We start from the raw sequence: 12396 nt of genomic DNA, 5'->3' as shown, positions 1-12396 counted from the left end.
GTTTAAGTGTTGATTAAATTTTTAAATTTTGTATCATACTCAATGATTTTGGATTTAAACTGGTACCTGCATTAGGCAAAATCCACACTAAAATACCAGACTTTTGTCTCCTTAACACTTTATAGAGAATACAAAAAGACTGTGGCAAAGCAATATCATTTATAAAGAAATGTAGACACCAGGATTTTGGATTTGGGTAATCTACTTAGATTAGTGTGGCGGTGTCTTAAAAAGACAATTCTAAGATCACAATATAGGTCACATCCACAAGAAATAGAATGAAATCAATGTCAATTATACAAACCTCTCCTATTTACATGATGCCAATGATAACCAGTAAGACAGATTTTAAAAGTCTTTGTCTCTCATTTCTTTGCCCTAATAATGTGTTCAGCCCTAGCATAAACAAGGAAAAACAACGTCATAAAACACAGAGATTCTTTTAAGTCATATTTTACAACAAAGGTAAAATAATCACTAAAAAAAAAGAAAGGCATCCAAACTGAAAAAAAATTCTTGGGCTTTGCATTTGCAGACTGATCAACTATAAACTGTTATATGAGAAAGAAAGAAGGGACAGAAGAAGGGAAGGAGGAATGTCTGTGCATCTGTTTGTTTTACAGAGGTAGAGGTAGATACAGAGAACAGCTAGCCTTAAACCATTCTGTCAAGTATAAAAGTCAAGTACAGGTAGAGGGGTCATAGCCTTAAAAGTGCAAGTTCACTTTTGCAGACGAGAACTTTAAAAATCTCCAACATGGTATATAGTTTTTTACATAGCCCCCTACTATTAACGTCACGCATTAGCATTGTACGTTTCTTACAGTTCATGAGAGAACACTCTCATATTTGTACTGTTAAACACAGTCCATCTTCCACCACGTGGTTCACCATGTTAAACAGTCCCAAAATACCAAATGTACGCTAGAGACCAGTTCGAGGTAACAGTCTGATGATGTTCTTTCACCATCTGTAACAAATGTTCCACAACAATAAGATGTTGGTGGAGAGGTGCTGTATGGAAATTCTGCACAGTATGCATGATTATAAGCTCACAACTTCCCTAATGAAAGTATGTATTTTTAAAATTCCAGCATAAACTCAAGTGCTTAAAACAAATGCTACATCATATATTTTTTAATGTAACCTTTTTTGTGAGCTATGTATCTTCAAAAACATACAATTAAAAAAAAGAAAACAAATGTTACAACATCTAAAAGTACTATTTTTAATCAAATAAAAGAAATACTGTCCAACATGAGTCTAATCTACCTATAACATTACTTTGTCTTATTTTTAAGTACTACATACATGTATCTGTTAAGACAAATAGTAAATCACAATTATCTCTAAAACAACAATGTTCTTCCTCAGAAACCTGAAAACATGTAACAATTGGGGGTACGGGTTACAAAGACACCTGCCAAGCCCACAGTTCAAACATTGCTGTTTCCTTTTTGATACCAATGACAAGAATGTGCTAAGTGAAGGCCCCACATTTCTGGATGCTTGCTCCTCAAGCTAAGGTAAACAAGGAAAGCCTTGGATGCTACCAGACACTAGGGAACTTTCTTGTGGACATTTGATGTATCCTTCCCAGTAAAGGGGATGAAAACTGTTTCTGACCAAAGAGGCTTTCAGAAGACTACTTGCAGAGAATAACCTACTTACCCATCAGATTTGAGTTCATGAAAGGTGTTGGGGACAAGCCTTCGTGGGCCCCTAATCGACTGTCATTCAAGTGATCACTGTAATGAGGGCTGTCTGTAAAACCCTAGGGAAAAAAAGACCAGAGAATTAAAGCGATTATTTGGCAGTTCTGCTAATTGAGTGTAATGACACTCATCTAAGTAATATACAGATTTACAAATGGACATTCCTTACTCATTTTCTGAAAAACTAAAAGGCAGAAATCCTTTTATTCTTTTTATGGTTTTAAAAGACTTTTCCTTATTGATCATATAGAAAAGTGGGTTTCTGCAAACGAACACTGATCATGAGCATCAATGTTTTCAAAGTATCAGGGTTTCTGAGGGGAGAAAGGTCTAGAAAAATTCCATAAACAATTACTAAAATTAACCCTAACATATCTTCACAGCCAAAAGGAAAATGTGTGGATTACTTAAAGAAAGGATGACTGAAAAACTACATTTTTGAGTTATAGTAAGTTAGGAAAATGCTTATCTTCATCTTCCTGTTTTTTCTCTGGCCCCATGCAGTTACTACCAATAAAGGGCTAAGAGAATCACATTTTATACTTAAGATACTAAAAATCACCCACAATCAATACACCAGAAACGGATCCTTTCCTAAATGACAAACAAATATTTTTTAAAAGGTCTATTTGTATTCCTTTTAATACTAGTATAAGATACACTTCTATAAAAAAAAGCCATGTTAAAAAGAAAGCACTTTTTGAAACAGCCAATTTAAATTTTCATGGGTTTGAAAATGAAATCCAAAGTACCATGAAAACAATAAAACATTGTTTATTTCACAATAGCTGTTATTTAATTGCTCTTTTTATAGCTTAAAACATGTTTCTTTTAAAAGCAAAGGAGGAAAAAACTATACCAAAACTTACAAATAAAATTAACTGATTTAACAAAAGCCCTGTGGATTCAAAACAGTTTTGGTTCTCAAATTCTTAAAGTATGGCATCTCCTCCAAAATCATACTGTTGCTGAACAAGGCTTTGAACCCTAGTTGATTAAAATTATAAGTGATACCCAGTCTTCTGCCAATTAAAAACAATCATAGCAAAGACCAGACAAACTTAACAGCAAGAAGCCCATGCTAGGATAAAAATTGCTTGGGCTCACAAAAACTAGAAACCACCCAGAATCCCCTGGGAGTATAAAATCATCAATCACTGAACATTTATCATTACCCAGACTGCAGGCTACCATTCAAGAAGACATTAATGGGGCTGAAACAGGCCTCACTATCTTTGCAGGCGTGCTGTCAGTTCAACCACAGGGCTAGGAACTGAGGGCTAAATAACTGTCAAATCATTACAATTGCTTATGGATGCATGTCACAACTCCTTCTGCTGTTCTGTTTTCAAACTAATCTTCTGGGAGCGGTAACTCCCAAATGAATCTGTTTCATTTTTATCTACTTTAGAATCACTGACACACATGTGATAGACATTCAAAAAGAATTTGGGTGACATTTACAACTTGGTTATGACCAGAAGGGTGTCCTCTGGTAACTACACCACAGTCCTGTCTGTCAGAGCCACATGCAATAGCAGTTGTATACAAAAGAGAAATGGCTCCTAGCTAAGGTCACTCCATGGAGTTTATTTTGTTGCTTATGAAAAATACCCTTAAACTGCTAAGTGATACACCACTATCTCATACACACCTGGGTATGTATGTTCTCTCTGATACCCCTCCTACTGCCTTCATGGGCACACAATCAAAACAAGGCATGGAAACCCTAAAAACACATTGAAATTTTATTTATCATAAAACTATAGCATGACTCTTAAAAAATGCAAATAGAAATGCATTTATAGGCCAGTCTTTTTGTTCACATTTCATTTGAACACTAAGGATACTGAAAGACTAATTTTGTTTTTCTCAGTTCTGAATGAAGTACAATAAAAAGAACTTTTTATTTCATGGCTATAAAAATACAACATTAGACTTTTTAAAAAACTGTTACCTAAAACATTCGTATATATCTAAGGAAGTTTCGAGTCTCATCAAATGGCTATATACAGATAATTTATTAGCTTTATGGACTATATGCAGCATAGTTTAGAAGACCAGGTTAACTTTTCTGTCCTCAGACTGCTTTAGGGATATCTACCTCTAAGCGTCCATTAATGTGCACTTGGAGAACACAATAATTATTTTACTATCAATCATACAAAAATAATAGAAAATACTATGCCTTAGCCAACATTTGTTCACCCATATGGGGCAAGTTACTACAAATTCATTTCCCAGTCCACTCATACAATCTGGTATTGTCATATTGGACCACAGAGTAGGGGTCTACAAACAATTCACAAATTGTTTACCATCCAAATATCAAATATCTCATTTGAGATAAAAAATACTAAATAGAAATTTGAGTATTTCTCCCAACCCTCAAACGTTGATCTTAATGCACATAATCCTCTTTAAAAGTCATTGCCCAAGAGCCAAGAAAGGGATAGTTCTTTATCTACAGATACAAAAGGAAAGGTTTCAGATCTAATATATACAAAAACCTTGCCTAAAAGACTAAGACTGGCTACTGTTAGATATTATCCTTGTCACTGCTTCCACATTTTAGCAGTGCTATCACTGCAGAATATTGCTTTTGGTGAACAAAGATGAATAATTTACAAAAAACTTACATAAGATCACCACAAGTTCTATAAAGTACATGAATACCTAGCAGCATGTTAATGTGTTATCTAGCTGAAAAATACTTTGAACAGTGGTTCAAAAACTTCCATGTTTTCACAACAGTTGATTACAGATCTTGTTAAAAAGCAGGTTCAGATTTGTAATGGTACGGGGCAGGACCTAAGATTCTGCATTTCTAACAAACTTCCAGGTGATCCTGATTCTGCCGGTCTGAAAAACCACACTTTCAGTAGCAAGGACCAAGACAAGATGGAAATTAAGATTTTTTTCATATATATATAACTTTTCATATATATATAACTAGTCTAGAAAGTTTTATAAAAGCCAAGCAGCCCATAGTAGAAGCACATTAAAAGACCAGATGCTTCCAGGTAAGTATAAATTAGGGAGAAATTGCATATTGGCAACCTTTTTAGATCCACAGACCCCTTTATAAGTCAGGTGAAAAACGAAGGATCTCTTACTAAGTACACACTCTACTGTATGTTATTTAATAAATACATCACACCTGCACTAACACTTCCCCACAAAAAAAATTTTTTTTGGAATTTAAAATCATGCTCACAGATCACAAAGTAACTGGAATAACAAAATATTTTAGGTGTATATGTATGTATGATAATTCATTCATGTATTTTCAAGTAGAAGATAGTTGTTAAATTAAGCCTCAGTGAATGAAATGGGTTGGTTTACTTGAGCATTTAAATAGCCTCCCTTAACTATCACTACTCCTAAGCAGAAAAGGCAAAAGAAAAGAATGCCATAACACAATGCAGTCCTGAGGCTGGCAGAATAGCAGGCAAGGAAGAGGAATAATACAGTGGCCAACCAAAAACATCAAAGGGCTAGAGAAAATCATCAGAAGATGACCAGCCTGAAGGAGTGACTGGAGTAACAAATGGAATAAAGGAAAGCAATGGTTAAGATGAAGCCCAAGTACATCAATCAACAGAATTGAGAAATGAATGCTATTTCAATTTTGGAATACAGGGGAAGTAAACCAGTGAAGTAATTAAATAAAAAACCATAGTGATGCATATTTTAAACTGACAGAGTTACCCAGCTAATAAAAGGGAGCTAAACCTGACCCCTGAGGCTCCTAATTAAGACTTTGAACTCTGTAGAAAGGTTTTTACCATGAAAATAAACATTAATTTTAAAAATTGATTTTTATAAACAAGAGATAATAAATGCTACAATAAGAATAGGGCAATACTAATACTAATAGAATTATCTATTATGGTAACTATTTAGTAACAGTATGCCACTGAGCACAAAAATATTTCCAAATACATGTTTTAAAAATGACTGTTTACACACTGTCTATTGGCAAGCAAAAGACCTGGATAATAACAAGCTTATTCAAAGATGAAAAAACATAAATAAATCAACAGAGGGTTTGAAAAAAAAAGACTCATGGTAAAGGAAAGGAAATAATTTCCTAAAAGAAAGAAACTAACTCTGAAGAAAATTTGCTATATATCCCAGAAGAAAAAAAAAGCAAAAAAAATTGTTTTTTGTATACTAAATAGAAGGTAAATTCATTTTAATAAAACAGGAGAAGAAATTTAGAAGGACAGATGAGGCAGATATTAGAAAACAAAAGAATAGAAGCAACCCAAGTATCTATTAACATATGAATAGATAAAAATGTCACATAGCCATACAATGGAATATTATTCAGACATGAAAAGGATGAAGTTCTCATACATGCTACAATATGGATGAACCTTGAAAATGTTATGTAAAGTTAAATAAGCCAGACATGAAAGGACGGATAATGTATGATTCCACTTGCATGAAATTTCCAGAATAGGCAAATTCATGGAGACAGAAAGTAGATTTGAGGCTACCAGGGACAAGGGACAAGGGACAGGGAGGAATGGGGCGTTATTGCTTAATGGGTATAGTGTTTCCTTTTGGGAAGAAAAAAAAGTTTTGTTAATGAATGGTATTTATAGTAGCAATACAGTGCCACTGAATTGTACTCTTAAAAATTGTGAAAATGGCAAACTTCATGCCATATATGTTTGCGTGTATGTATGTGTTATCACAATAAAAAAAAAAAGGGAAAAAAAATGACTGTGTCCATCTCATAATAATAATGGAAGGTACTCGGAGATTAATAACTGATAAAATCAGTTGATATATGAAAAAACTACAAAAAACTATTCAATTTTATACTTCAACTGTCTAAATTTACAATGTTTTATTTGTAAATCATACATAGTACCATTTATTAATGAATGCCACTTCACAAAAGCTTTGATATGATGAATAGTGTTCTACTAAGTGCATTTTATACTTTTCTCTATACTTATTTCATGGTACAGGGGATTTAGACACAAGCTCTGTAATAAGGTGACAAACAGACCCTAAGTAATCAAAGCTGCTAGCATTTTTAAACTAATCTAAACTACATGTAATCAATCAAATCTTCCATTCTATTAAAAAAAAAACAAACCCAAAAGTATCTAGTATATAGTAGTATAATATGATCTAGTTTGTCACTTCAAAATACAAGAACTTTTTTCTTTTGATTTATTTTTATTTTTAAAGATTTATTTCCCCACCCCCGCACCCCGCCTTGTTTGACCTTGCTGTCTGCTCTCTTTGTCTGTTTGTTGTGTGCTCTATCTCCTTGTCTTCTTTTTAGGAGGCACCAGGAACCAAACCCAGGACCTCCCTTGTGGGAGGAAAGTGCCAAATCACTTGAGCCACATTTGCTCCCTGCTTGTTGTATATCTTTGTGCCTCCTCATTGTGTCATCTCATTGCATCAGGGCATCGCATCAGCTCGCTGTGCTAGTTTGCTGTCTTATTCGTCTTCTTTAGGGAGGGACTGAACCCAAGACCTCCCATGTGGTAGGCAGGCGCCCAATTGCTTGAGCCATATCTACTTCCCTAGTTTATTTTTTAAACAGCTGATTTTTAAATTTACTTCACTCAACATATAATGTGCAATTACCAGAGAAATTTATCGAGTTCAGAATAGACCCAGTTTTCCTAACCTATGTAGTTATTTCTTCATATGAAAACATTGTCTTATTCTCTTTTAAAATATTCTCTCCAATTCTTTTCAATGGTTAAAAGAGGGGTGGGGGGAGAGGATTCTTTCAAAGTTTCTTAGCAAAGCTTTCCTTGACCCAAACAAAACGAACTCATTTTGTGCTCCCATATAACTTTAAGCATCTCCATCCTAGCACTGATCATATTTACTCAAATTGTCTATTCATTTAAATTAAGTCACAACTACACAGTACAGTGTATTAGGTTAAGTGTGGAATTTTTGGAGCCACACTGACAGATGTGAATTCCATCTTACCCACATACTAGCAGAGTAACCTGGGGTAAATTAATCTCTCTTGCCTCAGGTTTTTTATCTGTAAAACAGGGATGAACACTACCTTCATCTCACAGGCTGTTGTAACGTAAGTAGCACATGAGAAAAGTGGCTGGCATATAGTAAGCACAGAGTAAATGTTAGCCATTATCATCATCATTCCACTTCGATATTGTTGTGGCTTTCATATTTTCTGAGGGCAGGGATGATGCCTGTTTTATTCACAATTACATGCCCAGTAAAATGCCTGGCATACACATAGCAGGTAAGGTTGCAGATGCTAAATCTTGAAATGCTGCAGTGTTCTGGATATAAACGTTCAAGCACTTCCTCTACAGAATATACAATAACTAGGAGAAGCAAGGCTGTAAAGGTACCAGCTTGTATAACTGGACTGAACAAGTCTTTGTTAAATTTAAGGACAATGCCCTCCCTGTAATGAACGAATCATCTGGAAGAGCTACTAGTATTCAATATTTTAAGGTTCTGCTATCCTTTAACAGGACAGGAACTAACCTACAATTAATTTTCTTGACAGATTTTAATGGTCATCTACATCCATAAATTCCTAAAGGGCAAGAATGATTTTACTCCTTTCTTACGATCCCAAAAGATACCAGGACAAGATTTTGCATGTAAATAAGTGCTTATGTTTCTGTTGAAAGATGGATAACCTCTCCAGGTAACTTCTCACTCCGGAATGCTAAGTGTTTTTGTTTTTGTTTTCAAAAAAAAAGAAAAAAGTGGCCTTTTAAGACAAATAACAAAGGAGGAGACCAATAACAGAGGCTCACCCATAAGAAGGAACTTTGCAAAACTACTCTAACCTCAGAATGAAGAACAATTCTTGAATTGGCATGAGTAGGAGGGAAGGGAGAATCAAAAACTTACAGAGGTGGAAAGGACCTTCAGAAAATAAAGATGAATACATGAAATACTACTGAACACAAGGGCATATAGTACTTCTGAACATGAGATCCCAGAGGATCATCTATGAAAGTTCACACAGGTTTAGTTTTAAACTAAGCCTATCAACATGCATAAGTTTATCCAAATAATTGCTAATGGCATCTGATAGAAACAATCCAAGTGATGCTCTCTTGCTCCGGCTTTTGTTTATGAAACTTTATAAGAAGAAAGGCTTCCGGATTTTCTTTGCTTAAAAGTTCACCTTATATGTGGAGAAATGAAAGCACCATGAGATTTCATAGGAAAAGATATACTGAAACAGTGAAAGCAAAATATACATTACTGAATCCAAGTGTTACATATGATAGCATTTTAGAGCCCCAAAAGGCCATATTGTTCACACTTATTTTATCGACCTACCAATGAAGAACGAAGGCTAGTGAAGCTGTCTTGTCAACAGTCTGGAAGTAGGGGATTGTGAGAACTGAATGCGTAAGAATACCACAAGCCTCACATCAATTGACAAGAGATTCTAAATCTACCACTAGGAGGCAAGTGTGGCAAATACTGGTCTCATTTTACATTTTAGAAAACAAAAGCTGAGAGGAACATAACCAAGATTACAAAACAGACTCAAACTCTGAATTAGCAAATTACAGAAAGTAGCTTCCCACTGTCTTTCACCATTATTTCATATTATATAAAATAATACTGCTCCCAAAGTCCTTGTTAGATTCCTTAACAAAGTTCAATAAAAATGAGTGAAGCACTTTTTGATGCTTCTAAAAGATTAATTCTGGCAAACTTTTCCCACATTATATGCTCCCAACCTTCTATATTGTTCAATTCTGAACTCCCTTTCCATTTAAAAACTTATAAGCTAATGAATCATTATAATACACTTTATATAAAGTCATACACATGGAAGATTTAAGATTTGAGAAAAAATACAAGAGTGTAAGAATCTTAGACAATTTCCCAATAAAGACTTAATTAAAAATAACGTATCAAAAGCATTGCATATTTTAAAAAATTAAAACTCAGAGGCACATTTTTAATAACTTCATGTATCCTGTGTCACAAGATGCAATCCTCATTGATTCTGTATACAGGCAAAACATGCTTGTGCCTTCAATAAAGACTTTTGTTATTGTTGTTTTTCAAGCTACCACAACAACAAAATTCTAGATACTCACTAAGGTGACTCACTAAATGAGGATGGATGCATGCATTTAGTCTAATAACTAAGCAAAACTGTGACTGTGAAGTATCATGGATTCTACTTTAAGGTTGTAGATTTGTCTACTTTAAGAAATGGCAACTATTCTCTTTCAAGTGAAATGCCTAAGTATCTAAGGGGAGAAATAATAGCTCTAACACATCTTATGCAATAGCAATGACCCTCTAGGCCCCTTAAGAAGTCAGGGGTGTGATATAAAAATGAGCACTGACAAATAACAGTCTCCCCACTCAGTATCATTTTACCAGTGGTTAGCTAGCACTGACCTACTTTACCATTTACCTACTAGTAAAAACTAAAATCTACTCTAGTCCACTAAACAACTTGGTCAATGAGGAGTCAGGAAATTAAATATGAATATAGTGTGACATTTTCTTGAGTTTAAGCTAAATCAGTGAGTAAAAACAATAAAAATTCAGGACAGTTCTCTCACCACCCACAAGTCCTTTGTGTTATCTCTTCACAGTCACATCATCCCTTCACCCGTAACGTCTGGCAACCACAGATTTGTTTTGGTTTTCCCACACTCTAGTTTTGTCTTTTTGAGAATGATACATAAATGGAACCATATATTATGAAACTTTTTGAAATTGGTTCCTTTCGCTCAGCATAATGTCTTAGAGATTCATTCAAGTTCCTGTAATTTTCAATAGTATGTTATTTTATTATTACCGAGCAGTATTCCATTGTATGGATATACCACAGATTGTTTATCCATGTTGAAGGGACATTTGTGTTGTTTCTAATTTTATGTGACTACAAATAGGGTCGTTACAAACATTCATGAACAGGTTTTTTGTTTATATATAAATTTCCATTTCTATAGGGAAAATATCTAGGAACGAGAGTGTAATGTCATATAGCTATGTAATGTTGACTTTATAAGAAATGGTCAAATTATTTTCTAGCGAAGCTGTACCATGTTGCACTCCCACCAGCAATATATGAGATTTCCAGTTGCTTTGCCTACTCACCAGCCCTTGGTATTGTCAGAATTAAAAAAAAATTTTAGAGTGGCTAAACTCTAATAGATGTGTAGTGGTATCTTCTATGTCATTTTCATTTGCATTTCCCTAATAGTTAAGGACACTGAATATTTTTTATGTGTTTAATTACCTTCTCTATTTCCTCTTTGGTAAAGTGCTTATTCAAGTCTTTTTGCATGTTTTCACTGAGCTGTTTGTTTTGTTACTGTTGAATTTTGAGAGTTCTTTATAAATTCTGAAGTCCTATGTTAGAAATGTGATTGGCAAATATTTTCTCCCAGTCTGCAGCTTATAAGTTTTAGTATTAAAAGAATATAGCATTTGCTGATAATGGAATGAAGTTTTCATATTTCCTTTTTATTCCCTTTTCTACGTTTCTTTATCCATGATTACAGAAGGTAATTACAGGTTTTTAAAAGCTACAAAAAATTAAAATCTCAAAAGAAAAAACACATAAATTTAAGTTTAGTTTTTGTTTGAAATTAGAAATCAAAAGTTTTAAGAATTGGTATTAAGTATTTAGTATTTCTCAACTGATTTTTAGAAGTTATGTAACAGAAAGATTATAAGTAAATGTTGGATTAGCCAGAGTTAAACAGGATTTTTAAAAATTGTTTTGCAGGATTTCTCAGAGCCTTAAATATATTAAAATATATTAAGCAGCTCTAAGAGGAGAATAAATTTTATAGTTCCCAGCAACTCACCTAGTAATTGGTGCAATGGATGTTGGTGATTACTAATTTTAAAAATTGGCAAATTTGTATCTTTTCCCATAAGTGGAACTCACAAGAATAGGTTTCAGTAAGAGAAAATACATTTCAATTTGCTGTACTATATGCTTAAATGTGAGGGTAACAGGACCAAAACCAGATTAACAAAGACCTTGAACAATCATAGCCTGTGACTTCATAAACACAGTAATTGAAAAATACTTTCTTAATGAAATATTAAATTACATTTTATATATATTTTCAGATTAATATTAGTATATTTTTAAAACCTACACAAATCTTCAACTCAATTTTAACAGTAAGCCCTGCAAAACTGGAGAATTAATTATTCTGGGAAACAGATGTGGCTCAACCAATTGCACTCCCATCTACCATATAGGAGGTCCAGGGTTCAATACCCAGGGCTTCCTGATGAAGGCGAGCTGGCCGACACAGTGAGCTGTCCCATGCAGAAGGCTGGCCCACGTAGAGTGCTGGCCTACATGGGAATGAGGCTCTGCACAGGAGCCCCTGCGTGGGAATGCTGGAAGGTCCCAGGATTTGTTCCTGGAGTCGCTTAATGAGAATAAAAGCAGACACAGAAGAACGCACAGCAAATGGACACAGAGAGCAGACAATGGGGGGAACAGGGTGGGGGAGAAATAAATAAAAACAAATCTTTAAAAAAAAAATTATTCACTTGGAGGAACATCATTACTAAATCAACAGGTGATTTTTTTTTTTTTAAGTAGGTACCCGGGGTTGAGCCCAGGACTTCATAACATGGAAAGCAGAAGCTCAAGCCACTGAGCTATACCACTCCCCAACAGGAGATTTTTAAC

At 34.4% G+C, this 12396-nt stretch overlaps 1 protein-coding gene across 10 annotated transcripts in view; it reads right to left on the bottom strand.

Annotated features, from left to right (window-relative positions):
- The window catches only part of TCF12 (transcription factor 12), a 422204-nt gene that overhangs the window by 228615 nt on the left and 181193 nt on the right, over positions 1–12396 (bottom strand). For all 10 annotated transcript variants that reach the window (XM_058294251.1, XM_058294254.2, XM_058294255.1 and 7 more), the window contains one exon: positions 1672–1774. In XM_058294251.1, coding sequence (XP_058150234.1) covers positions 1672–1774 — 103 coding nt within the window. The remainder of the gene's footprint in view (positions 1–1671; positions 1775–12396) is intronic.

Source organism: Dasypus novemcinctus, chromosome 3, assembly GCF_030445035.2.
Source record: "Dasypus novemcinctus isolate mDasNov1 chromosome 3, mDasNov1.1.hap2, whole genome shotgun sequence".
NCBI lineage: Eukaryota > Metazoa > Chordata > Mammalia > Cingulata > Dasypodidae > Dasypus > Dasypus novemcinctus.
Note: the sequence above shows the minus strand (reverse complement) of the source record. Positions and strands in the feature narration are given on the sequence as shown.